The following is a 20747-nucleotide window of genomic DNA, read 5'->3' on the forward strand; positions in this document are numbered from 1 at the left end:
ATTCTTCCGGTAAGTTTTGCCATTTCTGCATATTCCATAAGTTTTTGTATGCATTCTCACTGGCGGAGGAACGGGGGGTGGGGGGGGACAGGGGAAGTGCATATAGCTTCGCAGCTTTCCATTCTTCCTTTGCTGGGACTTTTGCTTCTTTCCATTTTGGGGCGAGTAGCATTCTTACCGCTGTAGTCGAGTACATGAATAAGTTTCTCTACAGTTTCGGTAGTTCTGTCCCTATAATTCCCAAAAGAAAAGCTTCTGGGTTTTTTGTTTTGTTTTGTTTTACAAACATTATTTTAAACATCCTTTTCAATTCATTATACAGTGGTACCTCAGTTTAAGAACAGTCCAGTTTAAGAACAATTCGGTTTACTAACTCCGCAAAACTGGAAATAGTGTCCCGGTTTGAGAACTTTACCTCGATCTAGGAATGGAATCTGAACGGTGGAAGGGCACCGCTGGCGGCAGGCCTCATTAGGGAAAGTGTGCCTCGGTTTAAGAACGGACTTCCAGAACGGATTAAGTTCGTAAACCGAGGTACTACTGTATATCATTTCCCAGTAAGCTTTAACCTTACCACAAGACGCCACATACGATAAAAAGAACCTTCTTTCTCTTTACATTTCCAACACTTATTTGATTTCGATTTATACATTTTTGCCAATTTACTCGGTGTTAGATACCATCGATTTATCATTTTCATATAATTTTCTCTTAGACCATAAGATGCTGTAAATTTTATAACCCTATTCCACCATCGTTCCCATGTTCCCATGCCTCTGTTATGCCAAATATCTATTGCCCAATGTATCCTTGAGGATTTTACTTGCTCATCTTTTGTCTCCCATTCCAATCATATTTTATACATTTCAGACAGCACTTTTACATTACATTCCAACAGTTCTCTCTCCAGTTGTGATATAATAATAAGCTGTAGGTCTGTGATGCTTCAGTTCCCAGGATGTGTGTGTGTGTGTGTGTGTGTGTGTGTGTGTGTGTTAAAAATGTATGGTGCATGCAGCCATTTTGATGCCTGGTGCAAAGGACCAGGATTGTACAAAAGCCTTCCACACCAGCTTTTAAATTTTTCTTCAGTATCACTGGGTAGCAGACAGGGAACTGTAGCTCGATGAGGGGTGAACTACAGTTCCCACGAACCTTTCGGAGGGAGGGGGTATGCTTTAAAGACATAGTGCGTAAACAGCCGACGCTTTGGGTCAGCTTTTGCCAAATGTGCTGCCGTAGTCCTCAAGATTCCATAGGATTCTTTCTTTTCTCCCTCCTTCCGGGGGGGGGGGGATGTAGCTCTACGAGAGGAAAACTACAGTTCCCAGGATTATTTGGGCAGGTGTGTTTGCTTTAATAATAATAATAATAATAATAATAATAATAATAATTTATTATTTTTACCCCGCCCATCTGGCTGGGTTTCCCCAGCCACTCTGGGCAGCTTCCACAAAGACAAAAAACACACTAATATGTCATACATTAAAAACTTCCCTGCACAGGGCTGCCTTAAGATGTCTTCTGAATGTCAGGTAGTTATTTATCGCTTTGACGTCTGATGGGAGGGAGTTCCACAGCGCAGGTGCCACTACCAAGAAGGCCTTCTGCTTGGTTCCCTGTAGCTTTGCTTCTCGCAATGAGGGAACCGCCAGAAGGCCCTCGGAGCTGGACCTCTGTGTCCAGGCAAAACGATGGGTGTGGAGATGCTCCTTCAGGTATACTGGGCTGAGGCCGTTTAGGGCTTTGAAGGTCAGCACCAACACTTTGAATTGTGCTCGGAAACGTGCTGGGAGCCAATGTAGGTCTTTCAAGACCGGTGTTATGTGGTCTCGGCGGTCGCCCCCAGTCACCAGTCTAGCTGCCGCATTCTGGATTAGTTGTAGTTTCTGGGTCACCTTCAAAGGCAGCCCCACGTAGAGCGCATTGCAGTAGTCCAAGCGGGAGATAACTAGAGCATGCACCACTCTGGCGAGACAGTCTCAGCCTGCGTACCAGACGGAGCTGGTAAACAGCTGCCCTGGATACAGAATTGACCTGCACCTCCATGAACAGCTGTGAGTCCAAAATGACTCCCAGGCTGCGCACCGGGTCCTTCAGGGGCACAGTTACCCCATTCAGGACCAGGGAGTCCTCCACACCCACCTGCCCCCTGTCCCCCAAAAACAGTACTTCTGTCTTGTCAGGATTCAACCTCAATCCATTAGCCACCATCCATCCTCCAACAGCCTCCAGGCACTCACACAGGACCTTCACCGCCTTCACTGGTTCTGATTTAAAGGAGAGGTAGACCTGGGTGTCATCTGCATACTGATGAACACCCAGCCCAAACCCCCTGATGATCTCTCCCAGCGGCTTCATATAGATGTTAAAAAGCATGGGGGAGAGGCAGTGGCGTAGCGTGGGGGGTGCAGGGGGGGCGGGCCGCACCGGGCGCAACATCTGGGGTTAGGGCAAATCCATGGGTTAGGGGGCGCAAATCCACGGGTTAGGGGGCACAAATCCACGGGTTAGGGGGCGCAAATTACTTGCCTTGCCCCGGGTGCTGACAACCCACGCTACGCCACTGGGGAGAGGATGGAACCCTGAGGCACCCCACAAGTGAGAGCCCAGGGGTCTGAACACTCATCCCCCACCACCACTTTCTGAACACGGCCCAGGAGGAAGAAGCGGAACCACTGTATAACAGTGCCCCCTGGTAGAGGGCCAATGTTTGGAGCTGCCGTCTTCTTCCAACCGTGCCGCTAGTCCTTAAGATTCTGCAAGATCTTCATCTTCCTTTTTTTCCCGGGGAGACTGGAGCCTCTAGGACCCGGGACTTGGAGGCAGGAGAGAGGGTGGGGTCTGGAGAAGGAATAGACGCGAGTGTGAGCCCGGGGAGGGGAGGGAGCTGGGCTGGGAGCCAAATCCAGCTGCCTGCCTTTTTTTTTTCCTTCCTCCTTCGCCCTTTCCCCCCCTCCTTTCTCTGCCTTTTTCTAAAGGTCTCTCTCTCTCGCTCTGCACGTTTTGGTGGCAAAGAAAAGGAGGAAAGAGCCGATTGCAAAAGGAGGAGAGCAGAAAAGAAAGAAGAGAAAGGAAAGGACGGGCGAGAGAAAGGAAGGAGGAGATTCTCCCGGCAGCCGCGGGAGGGAGGAGAGGAAAGAGAGAAAGAGAAAGAAAGAAAGAAAGAGTGGCAAAAGCTGAAAGGAGAAGAAGTGGCACATCCGGCATACCGGAGCCGGAGAGGGGGCGGGAGGCGAGACTTTTGCAGGGAGAAAGAAGGGACGAGGACAAAATGGGAGAGGGAGGAGGAGGCGAGGGCGCCGCTCGCTCTCCAACAGATGGGAGCGAGAAGAAGTAATCCCTTCGCCCAAACTGGGAGGCGGGGAAAGAGAAAGGAGAGACGCGCGAGGAGAGAAGGAAAGAAGGAAAAGAAAGAAAGGAGGAGACAATGATGGAGAAGGTGCTTTGAAGTCCTCGAGGAGCCTCCGCTCTGCTTCCACCTCCTGCCCTCTTTCTGCTTTTCTTCTCCAACTCTCATTCATTCCTTTCTTTCCCCACGACCTCCTTTCCCCGGGTCGCTTTGCGCACCAGGATTGCGCACCAGGATCGCCCGTTTCCCTCCTTTCCACCTGATCCCTGCTTTCTCCTCCTCGTCCCCTTCTTTTCCTCTTCGTCGCCTACTTTCTGCCTCCCAGCCAGCTGTAATTTTCCTTTTCTAGACTGGCCTCCTTTCTCTCCCCTCACCCAGTTTCCATCCAGCAACTTGGTTTCTGACTTGGGGCGCTCCCTGGGCCGGATAAATTGCTACCTTGCGAGGAAGGAGCAGGCCGGACCCTTTTATTATTGGCTTGAGTGGGAGCCAGGATCCCAGCCGAAGGGGGGGGGGAAGGCCAAAACCCTAAATTTGTGGGTGTGGGTATCTGCTTTTCCTTGGAAGAGAGTTCCCCCATAATTAAGCCTGCAGCAAACCCAAGCTGCTTGCCTCAGCATAAAATAGATTTGTGTAGGAAAGAGCCAATATTTTTTTTCCCAAAAAAAAAGAAAGGAAAAAAGATGGACCTGCGACCTTTCGAGAGAACTGGTCTCCCTCCAAAATGCAGAGCATCTGGAAAGCAAACCGCCAATCCCTCATTTTAAACCCACAGAAGAGGGAAAACATAACTTGGGAGTCTTGAGAGAGAAAATTGCTACTTTAGGTTAATATGGAAAGCTGGAGTCTAGTTTATCCAAGCTGACTGTTTGGACTTTGCTTATGGCAAATGACAGAGAGGAGTACGGTTGGTTTGGATCAGCTGCTTTTTCATCTGGATTGTGCAGTCTTTTTCTGGATGCTGAAGATTAATTCAACTTCTAAAGTCCACCTGTGTCCACTTGGGTTGGGGTTGCAGCACGTATACATTTTCTGGATGTTGGACTCTGTCATTTGTCAACACTGATTCTGGATTGAATATTTGTGCTAACAAGTTATTTTTCTAGATTTTGGCAGCCCTCCAAATATTTTTTTGTTTGTTGGGAAAACACTGCTTTTTCTGGATTATAAAGAGTGCGGAAACAACATCATGTGGAATTCCTCAAAGTTTACAAATGATTTTGGGGGTTTTCTGAAGAGCCTCAAGTTTCCCATGCTTTGAAAAAGTTAAAATTATGATGTGTCATCTCCCCCATCACCAAATCTTACATATCCCCTGTAGTTTGAGGGAGAAAACATGGGTCTTTTTTAGGCAAGGAGCTTACATTAATGTGCATCGTGATTTTTGAAGTTTGATTTTTGTCAGTATTAGCATTTTCAAGCTTCACGTCTCCTGAAGATTTGGAGCTTTCTGCAAAGCAGGCTGGATTTGTACACAGACGTTTTTATTATTATTATTTGGGAGAAAAACTGGATCAAACCTCAGGATTTAATGAAGAATTTAGTGTCCTGGGGCCTGGAGAAAGTCTGCAAAACATCTGGAAATTTCAAGACGTGGTAAATACTGCCTGCATTCTCAGGAAAAAACTGACCTGCTGGATGTGTGTGTGTGCTTTTTTAATCTATTTCGGATATGGTATTTTGGATAAGTAGGAAAGTGTGTTAGCATCTGTGGATCTACAGACTCTGCTGGCAAGCCTTTTGGCTTGAAAGGAACAGCTCAGGCTTTCTGGATTTCATGACGATGCAAAAATCCCTGGTCGTTCTTCTGAGCGTGCCAGGTTTTTTTTAAACAAGGACCTTTGGAGAGAAGTACAGTATTGCAAATGCCTCTGTTTTGGGTTGCAATTCCACTCTGCGGTTGCAACACAAGCCCATGTTCCAACTTGTTACTCTTTCGCCTCCACTGCTTCATCAATCCATGCAGCCTGCACGGCCTGGAAGCAGCCAGGCCTACTCAGATGGTTTTTCTGGGAAGCTTTTGCTGACCAAGAGATTTGGGAAGGCTTACAAAAACTTCTGGGGTGTGGGGCAAAGAGAATTGCAAATTGAAAGTGGCTGGAATTCTGAGAAACCAGACTCTTAGCAATCAAAGGACAGGGAGTGTTTGAGTTCGGTTGGAAATTACCTTTCCCTCCCACTTTGCGTTGGGATAGTGTTTTGCAACAAATTTGCCAACTTTTTTTGTTTATGTTTTTTTGAGAAACTCTTGTTTTGAATCGGTTCTCGCTTCTTCCATCCCCAAAGCATCGGATATATATTTTTCAAGGATATAAGAAACCAGTGTTGAATTTCTCAGGAATCTCTTTGTCGTTTCGGAACAACCAAGTGCATGGACAAATAATGCACCTAGAGGCAGGGATATTGTTTTCAGAAGCCGGCGGAACAGAGGTGTAATCTTCGTTCACAATCTCCTGGGTCTGCAGTTGTTCCTTTTCCACTTCTCCTCGGTGTTCCACAGCCTGCCTTTTGCGAAGCAACATGTCCGTAAGTATGCTCAGCTAGGAAAGAGAGCCAGATATTTAGCTAGCCCTGAGAGCAAAGTCTAGAGTTGAATCAGGAATCGAGAGCTCTTTTAACCTTGGACAAAAGATTTGTTTCGGGGTCACTGGGCCACAGTACGTTCCAGGTGTACAAACAGTGAAGACTAGGGAAAGAGGTACAGAGGTGTAAAAAAACCTCTCCTGGCAACGTTTGCCAATGGAAAACCATTTTTAATTTCCCTCACAATTCCCTGCAGATGTTTAATCTGTGTGTGTGGGTCCCAAATTCACCTGAGATTTTGCTTCAGGTGAAATTGGATGGCGTTGCTCAGCTCGTTTGGTTGGCTGTTGCTTGCACTGGGCCTTGGCCTCAGCACCTGTTTGAATGCTGAAGCTCAGAATAGCCAAGTATCCCCAACTATATTCAGTAGGTCTTTGCTTAATAACGTGACTTAATACATTCGGGGGCAGAGGATCTGGCTGCTTTTGTAGGTTTGAGCCCTCGGGTCTTTCAGCTTTCTCAAATCAGGGCACGTCTCAGTTTATTTTATTTTACTTTCTGCAGCTTTACCAAAGAAAGAGGGAGAGAAGGACAGGGATCCCTCAGCAGGGACCCTCCCCCTATAGAGAAACACATGTTAACTTCTTGAACATTGCCCTCATTTCAGAGCAGTCATGCACCCAACTCCCTAATGAGATCATCCCTGGCAAAGAATTATCTGTCAGCACCCAAATTGGCTCTTTCCCTCCCCCCATCCACCCACCCCTCGATTGCCAAATACTCTGAATTTCTCCTCCAATGCTGGAATAACAAGGAGCATATCCTATTAGTGGCCAAGATCTGCATTATATTTTAATCTGATTATTTTTATTGTCGTAGGCCACTTTCGGAACTGGTTTGACTGGAAAGCAAGTTAGCAGCAGCGACAGGGATCTGGCGCCCTAAGGGCTGTTTTATCTGCCACCCCCACCCCCCAGAAACTCTTCCTAAATTTTAATCAAGGGATCAGCAACACAATAAAATGCCCCCTTTTTGCACATAATGTAAAGGTCACTGCTAACCCAACGCAGAGCTGACCCATTGGAATGAATGGACCTAAGTTAGTCATAGCCATTAACTTCAATGGGTCTTCTTTTGAGTATTGGATACCACCCATTGCTTTTCAAAGTTGTGGGAGTGAGGGATTTCCAGATGAGTCAGTCATTTCAGCAAAAAACAAACCCAAAGTCTCGAAGATTTCACCGATTCAGTGTCACATCTATCCTCTGGGATTTGAATGTTCACATTTGCAAGTCATGCGGAGCCTGAATATGCATGTTCCATAGCATCTCTTACTAATGTGCTCTGACTGATAGATGAGGCAACTTTACTGCGGAGCCTGGATACCAGCAAAGGGCTGCCGATTTGTGTTGCGAACTGCAACTGCCATCTGGAAAATGGGTATATATATCTCTGAGCAGTGCAGTCGTACCTTGGAAGTCAAACGGAACCCGTTCCAGAAGTCCGTTCGACTTCCAAAACATTCAGAAACCAAAGCGCGGCTTCTGATTGGCTGCAGGAAGCTCCTGCGGCCAATCAGAAGCCGCGCCAGATGTTTGGCTTCCGAAAATCATTCGAAAACTGGAACACTCACTTTCGGGTTTTGATCGTTCAGGAACCAAGGCGTTCGAGATCCAAGGTACGACTGGATAAAATCCCCCTCTTAGGAAGGCATCTGTTGAGCGCTTCCACCCCAGGAAGAGTCTCATGCGGGCAATATTAAAAAGGGAAGGCAGATGCATGCATCCAAAAATAAATAAATCATGGTACAGCCTTCCGTGGACTATACCACTTCAGAATGTTGGGGGGGGGGGCTTTGAATCCTGCTCTGCAACTCTCTGCTCTTTAAAGTGGCAGAGCCCAACTTCCAAAAGGCAGGGAGGGCTGTACCTGTTTTGTGTGTCTGTTTGTGTCTCTTTGTGTCTGCATGCACTTCCGCTTAGCCGGTAGCCCCGTCCAGGAGTCCCTGCCACATTTGGACTTTTGCCTGCCTGTGCGGGTGGCCGTGAATTATAAGCTATGACTTGGGAGAAACAGATGGCAGCCTGGGATTTAGGGGGATTTGGGTGGCGAAAGCGAGAGTGTTGGAGAGAATGCTTTGCTCCGCACCGGATAGGGGTCTCGCCCTGAGCTCATTTATCGCTTCCTGGGTTGCATCTAACTAACTGGGTTACCGGCATCTGGGCCCGTCGCTATCCAGGGTTAACGCAACAGTGTGAACATCTGCATTTGGAGCAGCTTTGTCTGGGAAACACCCTGGATCGAGGGACAACTCTTGTGATGCAATATATCCCATGTGGCGAACGGGTGGGTTCTCCAGCTCCCAGCCAAGGAGTATAGAACCACAGAGTATAGAATCACAGGACTGTAGAGTTGGAAGGGACCCTGAGGGTCATCCAGTCCAACCCCCCGCAGTGCAGGAATCTCTCGCCCAACATGGGGCTCGGCCAGCACGACAAAGAGCCAGGGAGGATGGAGGTTGTGGTCCAGAAGGACACAGGCATCGCACCATTGCAGATTGCAAAGGCAGCGTCCTCTTTCGGGGGAACGATCTGTCTCCAGGCAGGCGAATCCTGAGTCATTTTTAGGGTTGTGCGGAGTCAGGAAGAGGGGGTACGGACTCTTTGTGTCGCTGTTGATCCGTAGGTGAAGTTTTGAGCGCCTGTCTTGGACACAGGGTTGTACGCAAAGGGTTTGTTTCCTGCTGAGTCTCGCTGTGTCTGAGCATCCCCCAAAAGGACAGCGTGTGCCCATCTGGCTGTGTGGTGGCCTGTCCTTACGGCTGCGTGTTATGTCCTTAAAACTACCACCAAGCAGGCAAGTCTGGGCGTTTGCCTTTCTTGGGTACACTCAAGTGCCTGGGGCCAAATCAAGAACTGACCCACCCTCCTGAAGGCATCTCTCTGGCGCCGATCAAACTTTATGGCGCTTAAGCAAGCGAGGTCTTTCGTTTGAGGCAGCGACCCCTTTCCACCTTTTTGTTGACAGTGAAGCTGCCTTATCAAAGGCCTTGGAGCTAAATGTAACCTCCCTGCGTCAGGGCAGACAGGGACAAACAGCGTGGAAGGGGGTGTGTGATCTTTGTGCCTTCCTCATGTGCTTCCTGGTAGCCTCTGATGGTGGTTGTGAAATGCAGGGTGTTCCTGAAAGCTGGGATCCTGGCTGCCATTGGGACTACCACTCCCATCATCCCTAGCTAGCAGGACCAGTGGACAGGGATGATGGGAGTTGTAGTCCAACAGCAGCTTGGGAGCCAAGTCTGAGAAACACACTGGCTAGGCAGACCCTCAAGAACCTCTCAGGTTCTCCGTGTGTGCGCGATTTGCACATCCGTGGGAGAAGACTGCAGTCTGTACTGGGATATAATTTCATCTTTTTGTTTCTTTAAATTTATACACTGCTCGATTGGGAGGGGGTGGACTTCAAAGCGGTTTGCGAAAAGAGCGAAGAACAGCGATTCGAAAAATAATTAAAAACAACAGCAGGCTAAAAGTATATCAAAACACACGCCGGCAGTCCACATATCTGGGTAAAAGGTAAAGGTACCCCTGCCCGTACGGGCCAGTCGTGACCGACTCTGGGGTTGCGCGCCCATCTCGCTTAAGAGGCCGGGGGCCAGCGCTGTCTAGAGACACCTCTGGGTCATGTGGCCAGCGTGACGAAGCTGCTCTGGCGAGCCAGCACCAGCGCAGCACATGGAAACGCCGTTTACCTTCCCGCTATAAAGCGGTACCTATTTATCTACTTGCACTTAAGGGTGCTTTCGAACTGCTAGGTGGGCAGGAGCTGGGACCGAAAGACGGGAGCTCACCCCGCCGTGGGGATTCGAACCGCCGACCATGCGATCGGCAAGCCCTAGGCACTGAGGTTTTACCCACAGCGCCACCCGCATCCCTTTACGTATCTGGGTAGGCTTGCCTAAACAGAAATGTTTTCAGCAGGCGCCCAAAAGAGTGCAGCGAAGGCTCCTTCCTGATTTCAAGAGGCAAGGAGTTCCAAAGTCTAGGCACTGCCACACAAACGGAACAAGTATTCAATGCAGAGCAAGTATTAGAGGGCATCCAGAGCAAGTTGGGTGGATTGGGCGGCTTCCACAAAGACCAAAAAGACACTAATATGTCATACATTAAAAACTTCCCTGAACAGGGCTGCCTTAAGATGTCTTCTGAATGTCAGGTAGTTATTTATCTCTTTGACATCTGATGGGAGGGCGTTCCACAGGGCGGGCGCCACCACCGAGAAGGCCCTCTGCCTGGTTCCCTGTAGCTTTGCTTCTCGCAATGAGGGAACTGCCAGAAGGCCCTCAGAGCTGGACCTCAGTGTCTGGGCAGAATGATGGGGGTGGAGACGCTCCTTCAGGTATACTGGGCCGAGGCCTTTTAGGGCTTTAAAGGTCAACACCAACACTTTGAATTGTGCTCGGAAACGTACTGAGAGCCAATGTAGGTCTTTCAAGACTGGTGTTATGTGGTCTCGGCAGCCGTCACCAGTCTAGCTGCCGCATTCTGGATTAGTTGTAGTTTCCGGGTCATCTTCAAAGGTAGCCCCACGTAGAGTGCATTGCAGTAGTCCAAGCGGGAGATAACCAGAGCATGCGCCACTCTGGCGAGACAGTCTGCGGGCAAGTAGGGTCTCATCCTGCGTACCAGATGGAGCTGGTAGACAGCTGCCCTGGATACAGAATTGACCTGCACCTCCATAGACAGCTGTGAGTCCAAAATGACTCCCAGGCTGCGCACCGGGTCCTTCAGGGGCACAGTTACCCCATTCAGGACCAGCAGTCAAGTTGGCATACGTGGAGTTTTGTGAAGAAGATACAGCTCAGTTGGCAGAGCAGGAGACTCTTAACCTCAGGGTCGTGGGTTCGAGTCCCTTGTTGGGCGAAAGATTCCTACACTGCAGGGGGTGGGGCTAGATGACCCCCGTGGTCCCTTCCAGCTCTGTCCTTCTGTGAGCTCAAATGTAGTGACTTTGTCAGCATTTTGAGGGATGCCTGACCTGCCCTCTGCTCCCCGCCAGGCCCAGCTCTGCCGCGCCCTGTACGACAATGCCGCCGAGTGCCCGGACGAGCTCTCCTTCCGCAAGGGCGACTTGATGGTCCTGCTGCAGCCCGAAGCCCCGGGCCTGGAGGGCTGGCACCTGTGCTCCTTGCACGGGCAGCAGGGGATTGTGCCAGCCAACCGGGTCAGAGTCCTCCCCGAGCCAGGGTCTCCAGGGCCCACCCCTCGCCGGAATCACGTCCCAGCGGACGTCTACCAGGTGCCCAGGAAGGAGGTGGCGGCGGCCGGGACGGCCTACGAAGCGCCCCAAGATGAGCGGAGGAGGAGGGGGCGCAGGAAGGAGGAGCAGGAGGTGAGGAAAGGTGCTGGGGGGATCGTTTGTTTATTGAATTTCAGAGGGGGAATTTCTCCTGGGTCCTGCTTGGAACTGCTGTCAGAAATTGAACTCTGAACCCTCTGCATGCAAAGCAAATTGAGCTCTATTCCCTAGAACCCCAAACTACAGCGAACCTTGAGATTCGAGGCCAATATTCCACTAGGTGTAACCCTTGGGGTCGTGCAGCTGCTAGTTTCTTAGCTCCACCCCTTCTCTTTTAGCCACGCTCCCTATAGCGCTGCCACCTCCCCTGGACATTCTTGTCGTTATTAATTAAAATTGTATACTTTAGCCGTAAATCTCGGGGTGGTGCACAACACAAATATAGCAAACACAAAATGCGCAGTGAAAAATAAGAACGAAAATGAACCAGTAATTCCCCCATCCACAACACATTTAAAAGGCCGTGGAATATTAAATCAGTCAAAGGCCTGGTTGAAGAGGAACATTTTTGCCTGGTGCCTAAAGGTGTATAATGAAGGTGCCAGGCATGAATGAAGGAGAGCGTCCCACAAATAGGGAGCCACTGCAGAAAAGGCCCTGTTCTCGTGTTGCCGCCCTCCGGACCTCTCTGGAGTAAATTTATTTAAAGCAGCCTTCCCCCACCAGATGTTTTGGCCCTCAACATGGCTGAGGCCAGTGGGAGTTGTTTTCCTTTTTTTTTAAAAAAAAATGATATTTATTGAGATTCCATTTTATAACATACAAATACAATCTTTGTTTTTTCACAAAAGTTCAAACTCATTTGAGGTCATCGACTTTCCCGCCTCATGGTTTCATTATTTCATTGCTGTATAATCACATTTATAATTTCCCCATTTTTACCTTATATTATTCCCATGTCCAAATTTTTCTGTAAAAAGGTAGAATTTTCAGCTTTATAAGCCTTTTTTAAGTCACTCCTGCCAGTCTTGTTTTCCAAAACACCTGGAGGGCACCAGGTTGGCGAACGTTGCTCTTAAGATATTTTTCTGGGACTACAGCCAAATCTCACGGCTTGTACTGGCTGGCTTTCATTACCGCAAAACAATCCCAACCATGAACCTCAGGATGAAGCCACAACTTCCTTTTGTCAGTCCTGGTTTGATTTTTCTCTCTCTTCCTTCGCCCCCAGGTTTATGAGGTGCCACCACCCGCCAGACCCTGCCCTCTGCCCCCCGAGGGGATCTATAGGGTGCCTCGCAGCACCAGACGAGACGGGGACCCTGCCGAGGTTAGTGCTTACACTCACTGGGGGAATTGCACGATGAAATCCGAGCGGCTGGCTGCATTATCGTTGACTGCGACGGCGTACTGTGTTTAGTTAATTAACGCGTTTTTTAAAATCACAATCCCTTCAAGGAGATGGGAGCTATGCACACGGTTCATTCCTCTCTCTTCCGTTCTCTCAACAACCCTGAGAGGTAGGCCGGGAGAAGGCGTGTGACTGGGAGCTTCATGGATGATTTGGCCTCGGTCCTGTATACCTGAAGGAGTGTCTCCACCCCCATCATCCAGCCCGGACATTGAGGTCCAGCGCTGAGGGCCTTCTGGCAGTTCCCTCCCTGCGAGAAGTGAGGTTACAGGGAACTAGGAAGAGGGCCTTCTCGGTAGTGGCGCCTGCCCTGTGGAACGCCCTCCCACCAGATGTCAAGGCAATAAACAACTATTTTACTTTTAAAAGACAACTGAAGGCGGCCCTGTTTAGGGAAGTTTTTAATGTCTGACGCTGTATTGTTTTTAATATTCGGTTGGAAGCCGCCCAGAGTGGCTGGGGAGACCCAGTCAGATGGGCGGGGTATAAATAATAAATTATTATTATGATTATTTGAAGCCAGGTCTTCTTGGCTGTCGTCTGACACTCCGACCACAGTGCCACACTGCCTGTAGGATTGGCACAGGGACTGCAGAGGGCAAAAGCAGCATTTTTCAGTTAGAAAGAGGGTTCCGTTTGCTGGGTGCCTGCAGGCCAAAGTTTGAGGAACCCTGTTTCCGACTGGAGGCTGGTTGGGGCAGGGAACCATTGCAAAGCACCAACGATTCTTGTGTTGCCGCGGGTTGGGCTAGATGACCCTCAGGGGTCCCTTCCAACTCAACGACGCTTTTGTATGTGGTGTTGCAGTAGTAAGGCTAATAACAGCCTTCTGCTTTTCGCACTAGCAGTACATTCGTTCGAAATCTAGCCCACTAATCCCTCAGCTCCCAGGGCTTTCCCCCCACCCAGAGTCCTGTTTTAACCTTTTCCCAAGGGTGAAGGCCTTGCCTTGTAGCCCAAGCTGTGGGTGGGAAGATGCATTTGATAACTGTGCCATTTAAGACAACTGGGATTCGGCTGCCTGCTGTCGAGCATCCCCCCTCCATTGGAGAGCTGCCTTGGTGGACAGCTGGACCCGTCTGTTGCTAAAGACAGCTGCGGCCGTGCCGGTCTCCGAGGGTAACTGTATCTCAGCCCAAATACGGAGACTGCTGTCTCCGGACCAAACCAGTGTCCTTTTCAGCCCCTCGGCTGAGGCAGAGGTTGCCCTAGATGGATGAAAGCTTGGTGGGGAGTGGCAGGTGGGGTTGGTTGGAGAGGGGGCCAGTGGACCTGAAGGGCTGAATGTAAGAGATACACTCTTGAGTTTGGGGGTGCTGAGTGTGTGGGTCTGTGCCAAAGGATAGGGGGCAGCATCTTGGGGGAACAGGCTGCAGACATCTGCCGTGGGGCTCTTTGGGTTTTTTTGGGGGGGCGTCTCTTCAAGGCAAATTTGTTTGGGATCGGGAAGCCGGGAACGGCTACTTAAAATGGTGGGAACGTCAGACGCCATCGTATACCAAGTTAAACCATCTAGGTCAGAAGTGTCCCTATTAGGGGTGGGCAACCTGCAGGGTCAGTCATGGCCCACCAGGGGTACCGGTTTGGCCCACAAGGCCATATCTTCAAAGCCATGCCCATTTGTCAATCAGTTGGCATTGCTCCAGTGGGCAGGTGACGCTCACTAAGAGGTGGGGTTCAATTCTGTTTTAGCCGGTTCTTTGCAGGGTTCCCCCCTCCGGCCCTAACCACCCAACCTATGGCCCTTGGAGGTTTGCCCATGATGAGATATACCCTCCCCCCACCGTCAAGAGTTTGCCACTCCTGTTGTCATCCAGAAATCCCCTCTCTCCCAAATCTGTTGTTCTCCTCCTTTCTCACTCGTTTCCTGGTGTTGATTAACACAGTACAGAATTCCTGGGAGGCTACCATTTCAGTCTGATGTTAGGGGGTTGTATATATCCAAACACTTCCCCATATCTCCAGATAAGACACCTCCTCCTATATACATAGAAACGTAAGGCTGTTGTCACGCTAGAGTTTGAATCCAGGGTGACAGCAGGAAGGCAGGCAAGCAAGGAGCGGGGGTGTGGGGCAGGTGGCCCAGGCAAGCTGTTTGGCAAACCCCTCTCTGAAGCGCCACCCCCTCTTTAAAAAGGGTTGTGGGGGGTTGGGCAAGCTGTGTGGGGGTAGGCGAGAGGAGGGGTGAGGTGTAAAGGGACAAAGGGCAGGCCAGGTGTTTGGGAAACAGGGTTGGCGGGTAAGCGGAGCAAAAAGGGACAGCAAGTGTGTGTGTGTGTGTGTGTGTGTGTGTGTGTGTGTCCACAAGTAGGTGAAGCCTCGAACCTTCTCACAAGCAGGCTAGTTTTCAACAGGTGAGGAGATTTTGATGTGAAGAAACACTCACAGTTGCGACTCCTCACTCCCTACGTGAAACAGTGCACTCCAGGCAACGTTATAAAAAGTGACGGATATGAACCCAAAGTTTGGCGTTTCCACCCAGCAGCTTAAACCTCGTTCTCTCTCCTTCGTCATCATCATCCCTATTCTTCTGTGCTCCTCAGGTTTACGACGTCCCCTCCTCCCTGATCCGAGACTCTCTGTCCGACACCTACGACTCGCCTTCCCCTTGCCCGAAGAAAGTGGCCCGTGTTGCCCCTCAGCCCTCAGCCCCTCCACCCTCCGACGACCCCTACGACGTGCCCCTCGCCTTCAAGAAGCCCGCCGGTCCAGAGGAGGACGGGGAGGCGGACGACGGGGGCCCGGAGAGCCCCCTCGTCTATGCCACCCCGTCAAACCTGCGCCGCGCCTCGGCCTTGCTGAACTTGTACGAGTCGCCCGAGGAAGTGTTGGCGGGAGGCGGAGAGGAGGAAGAGGACGGGGGCATCTATGATGTCCCTCTGCTGGCGCCCGGCTCCCCGCCCCTCGAGGGGGCGCTGCAGGGACTGAGCTTGCGGGATCCGGGACCCCCTTCGAGACCCCGCTTGCCCTCGGCCGAAAGCCTGTCGCGGCGCCCCCTACCTGCCCTTCCCAGCGAGGAACGGCTTTCCGTCGAGCCCCCGCCGCCGTCCCCGAGTATTGTGCGGAAAGGGAGCATCCAGGACCGCCCTCTGCCCCCGCCCCCACCCCGGCTGGGGGGTCTTGGGGCAGGAGAGCAGCTGGAGCAAGTCGCAGATGACGGGCACAATGAATACGAGGGGATCCGTCTGGCGGAAGAATACGACTATGTTCACCTTAAGGTGAGTTCAGCGGCGAACAGTTTGCCGCAATGTGTGTGGGTCAGCCTTTGACCCCAGGGAACAGGCAGGGTCAGAAACCCCTTCATCGTCGCTATGCATTTGCATTTGATCCGACAAGGCTCTCACGCGCAAAAATCGTTTGTTTTCCTGCACTGAAATTAATTGTTTTCATCGGTTGAATTGTCCTGCTGTTGTTATTGTTCTTTCAGTGAAGTTCAGTAAGTGGTGGTGATTTTCCAGGATAGTGATGGGGAAAGCTAAATCTGCTTAACCGCTGAATGGCAGGCAGAAATCCAACAGGTTTTTCCATCACTGTATCCTCACTCTGAAAATCCCAAGGGATCCTGGGAAATGGGATCAGCGTTCTCTAAACATAGCATCCTCATGAAATGCAATCCCTTGGGTGTCTTGACGGCTGAACCAGATTTTAAAACACCTGAGCCACATTTGCAGTGAAGCTATGCTCAGTTCTGCTTCCATCTCCTAAGAACCATTAAAATTATTATCACCACCACCACGTTTCTGTGGTCTTCACCCAAAATCTGTGGCATAAAACCTGAGCTGTGCATCATTTACGTGGTGTTTTTTTTTAAAAAAAATAGAAAGATTTGTACATTGCTTAATCACAAAGCTCTAATAAATAAAACTACCTGTGAAACACAGCTGAAGTGTACGAAACGGTCACCGAAACAAATATATACAAGATAAGTATCAATAAAACAGATGAAATTGGTAAAACTCTTAAAACAAAGAGAACTACATTATATGTTTGAGGAGGCAGATCTTTGAGCAGAGGGTCTCATTCTGTGTGGATAGCTAGATTGTGTAGCAATTTCAGAGGTCAAATAAAAGACTTTTCCCCCAAAAGGCATGGACCATGGTACATTCCCGCCAAACACGAGACCATTATGTTTCTCAAGGAGACTGGGAAAGGGGTGGGGGGACAGGGTCAAACCATAATAAGGCATGAAGCAGCAGGAACAGGTTGCAAGGACCTGTGAAGGCTACCTGAATGTACTGGATATGTGGCTGGTTTCTGTGTTGTGTTACTGATGGCATTTTCTGGATCTTTTGATACAAAATCTGATCTTCTTTGGAGACCAAAAACCTCATCACCTTCTAAGCTTTCTGTTCCACTTACCTTGCACACATACCCACAATCCTGCCTCTCTCTTCCTTCCCAGGGAGCAGATAAAACACAGCCCAAAGCTACAACTTCTGAAGGAAGCCTAGGACTCGCCCTTTCTGCAGACACAGCCCAGGCTGAAGAAATGGTACGTCTCGCTTTTTAAAATGTACTAATGTTAGCTTAGGCTGGGGACGGATGCCAGCATCTCCTTATGAAATTTGTCCTCCCTGTGAGGCAGGCCTCTTGGTTTTTTGGGGTCCCCCCCGCACAGGAGAGGCGAGACCATGCAGAGAATCTGCCAAGGCCAAGGTGGGGTGGGACCTGGGTGGCGCTGCAGTCTAAACCACTGAGCCTCTTGGGCTTGCCGATCAGAAGATCGGCAGCTCAAATCCCCGCGACGGGGTGAGCTCCCATTGCTCTGTCCCTGCTCCTGCCAACCTAGCAGTTCGAAAGCACGCCAGTGCAAGTAGATAAATAGGTATCGCTGAGGCGGGAAGGTAAACGGCGTTTCCGTGCGCTCTGGTTTCCATCACAGTGTCCTGTTGTGACAGAAACGATTTAGTCCTGCTGTCCGCATGACCTGGAAAGATGTCTGTGGACAAACGCTGGCTCCCTTGGCCTGAAAGTGAGATGAGCACCGCAACCCCATAGTCGCCTTTGACTGGACTTAATCGTCCAGGTGTCCTTTACCTAGAGGTGGGGTTCTAAGATGGTCTTCCCACAAACCACACTCTTGGTCCAGCAGTGTGCATGACACACATGCACCCTTAAAATATAAGCAGGCAGAGGGGGAAGGCGGCTGCCATCTTGAATTTCCCATAATGCCCTGGGAGGGATGCTACATAACTGCACTTGGTTATGTCTCAAGAGCCAAGGAGACACACATACAACAAGGCGGCTACAGATGAGGCAGTTAGCTCCCACTGAAGCCTTACGTAGACCAGGATTTTGCTAGGCTCTTCCTCCCAATCAAAAATTTGGTGTCCTCCAGCCAGGAAGGCCCAAAATAAGGCACAAGCAAGAAGTGGAGCCTTTTTGACAGCTTGTGGGCCATGTTCCAGGGCCAGAGGCAGCAAGTGGAGGCAGCCACAGACCCTTAATTTCAGCTTAGAAGGCCATATTCCAGCCACACAGAAGCACTTGAGGACAGTGTGGAGCAGGGCTAAGGAGGGGCATGGCCTAGAGAGAGACCCGAGGGCCTGATGTGAGGAGGGCCTGAGGCTCCTGTCCCCCCCACAAGGAAGAAGCCCGGATCTCATCCTCACTGGGTTCCTCTGAGATGTGCAATGCAAGAGATCCTCTGATCATGGCAGCTAGGGTAGTTCTGGGGGCATTATGGGAAATTGGGGCAGCAACAAGGAACAGAGAAGAGCATTGGGAAATTTTGAGGTCCTTGGCCTCAAAACCATCGAATTGCCCCCTCAAGTCTTCTCTTGTGCCAATGAGGGAGATTTTCGTTCTGTTGTAAAAACCATGCCACTTAAATAAGTCTCCCCATGTTTGATCTGCTTGAATTTTCAGAATTGCACACAGACATGTTTCTCTGGCGCCCAACGGGAAACATTTTCCAGGCGAAGGAAGTAGGCAGCCATCTCTTGTCTCTAAAAAAATAATGCACACAAACACACAGCCAGAGTGAACAAAATGGCAGCCATCTAACCTTTTTCTCTTCGGTTTATAGGCTCCGCCTTCCCCCGAGGACAGCCAGCTTTTGCAGTTTTACACGGGGCAGTGCCAGACGCATTACACCACCCTGCTGTCGGCCATCGAGGCGCTCCTGGCCAGCGCCGGGGCCCACCAGCCCCCGTGGGTCTTCGTGCCCCATGGGAAGTTCGTCATCGTCACAGCGCACAAACTGGTCTTTGTGGGGGACACCGTGTCCCGCCTGGCATCCTCTGCCACCGTGCGGGCGAGGGTGGGGGCAGCGAGCAGCACCCTCTGCCAGGCCCTGAAGGACGCCGTGCTCTCAGTCAAGGGGGCTGCCCTGCACTACCCCTCACCACCCGCCGCCCGAGAGATGCGCGAGTGCGTGGCAGAGCTCTCCCGGCAAGCCTTGGCCTTCACTTCCTTGCTTGGCACCCTGGCGCCATCTTGAATCCCGCGTCAGTGCCGATTCGCCACCAGCAAACTCCTGCCCTGAGACACTACGACCCCTTCCTGTGGCAATAACTGCAGTGCTGCTTGGTGGTTTTCTGGAACCAAGCAGGCCCGAAGCTGCCCCCTGGATAACTCAGGCCCTCGCCTAAAGACAAACGTTTCCCTTGAGTTCCAGCTGCCATCTTGTCAGGGCCTCTTAACCCCCATGGCGTTCAGGGTCTGCAGCCAGAAGCAACGTTTAGTGACCTTTGACCCCCGGGTGCTCAGTTTCAACCCACAGAGGAGACAGCCTTGCTCGACTTCATGACAAGAAATGGTCCTTGTCAGTGCCAGACCTTTGCCTCTTTGCTTTTACTCCCTCGCCCTTGCACCCACGACCAGCCATCTTGGACGGTTTCCTAACCAAAGAACGTTCCGGGCCTTCGGCCTCTGACCCAACACTGCGCATCATGACACCCATTTCCCCGCTCCAGTTAGGTTTTGCTAATTCTGACATAGGTTCCTTCCTGAAAACATCGGGGGTTTCTCGGACGCCCCTCGATAAAGATGGTGGCGTGAGGTCGTAAGACCAAAGACACGTCTCCCCACTGGCTCTTCGTAGACTTGACAACAGTTCTTTAAGAGTGCAAAAAACCCCAAAACCCCTGAATGGGAAAGGAGCTGAAGGGAGACAGAATTGATGGGAAATGACCCTTGTCATCCTGTAACAAAAGATTCTGGAGCAACGGCTGAAGAAAGAGGGGGGGATTGGGAGAATGGCCAATATCGCTGCAGCAGAGAGGGTTATGGGAAATTGCCAACAGGGGCAAAAGAAAACAAAACGCAGAGAGGCAGCCAAATGTGAAAAGAAGCAAATTAATCTGGGGCAGAAGCTGAGGGTGAACAGGAAACGATAAAAAAAATGGACAACGGGGACGGGTCAGTATGGACACTTACGATGCACAGTGTGAACTAGCAACACAAATAACTGGGCAGGGGGGTTATTGAGCCACTGCTAGGTCAGCAGAATAGAGCCAGCACCTGGAAGGGGTCAGTAATCTTAATAATAGAAGTCCTTCAGCTTGATCTATGGATTCATTCCTCAGGTTTGTTGTCTTCCTCTGAAAAACCCCCCTCTAGATATTGGACAGAAGCCAGACAATTCTGCCGTTTACAGCATCCGCCCCCACCTGCTCCCTGCAAAGACCCTCATCTCACTTCCTCACCAGGAAACAAGCGGGGTCAAGAATATCTCTCTCAGGAAATATTTGCCAAGTTATTTTCTAGGTTTGATCATAATAAAAATGGGTGAAAAAACAAACACCCATGTTGTGTTGCTTCCTTCCACATCCTGATTGGTTTCCCTCTCCCCTCCCTGCCCCGCAAATCTCCCCCAACAACTCTGGCGTGCTTTGATTCCATTTCTGATTATTGATACGCTGCTGTTCAGGAAATATAACTTGCTGATTTAAAATATAAGCAACGAAAAAACGATAAAGCAGCTGTTAAAAGCAGACACACCCCCACACAAGAAACAACACGGCGAAACAGCCATAAACTAGGGGGAGACAGCAATTTCAAAGTTTCAACGGCAAACTGGAAATGAATGTAAGAGTTTTACACGAAAAGGCTCTGCGAGATCTAGATGCGGTCTAATAAAAGTTGACCACCTGGCAGCCTGGGAGAATGACGTGTTGGTTCAAGGTCATTTAATGCCAGAATGAATTTCAAAGCTGCAAA

General features: G+C 50.3%; 1 protein-coding gene across 1 annotated transcript; it reads left to right on the top strand.

The window, feature by feature from the left end:
• The first annotated feature begins 2880 nt into the window (after positions 1-2880).
• Positions 2881-20328, top strand: EFS (embryonal Fyn-associated substrate). The gene is made up of 6 exons (XM_083581023.1): positions 2881-5878; positions 10934-11266; positions 12405-12503; positions 15128-15802; positions 16987-17076; positions 18613-20328. Exons 1-6 carry the CDS (start codon positions 5873-5875, stop codon positions 19024-19026), a joined length of 1617 nt encoding a protein of 538 aa, XP_083437149.1. The 5' UTR covers positions 2881-5872; the 3' UTR covers positions 19027-20328.
• The last annotated feature ends 419 nt before the right edge of the window (positions 20329-20747 follow it).

This window comes from Podarcis filfolensis (genome assembly GCF_964270895.1).
Source record: "Podarcis filfolensis genome assembly, chromosome: 13".
Lineage (NCBI taxonomy): Eukaryota > Metazoa > Chordata > Lepidosauria > Squamata > Lacertidae > Podarcis > Podarcis filfolensis.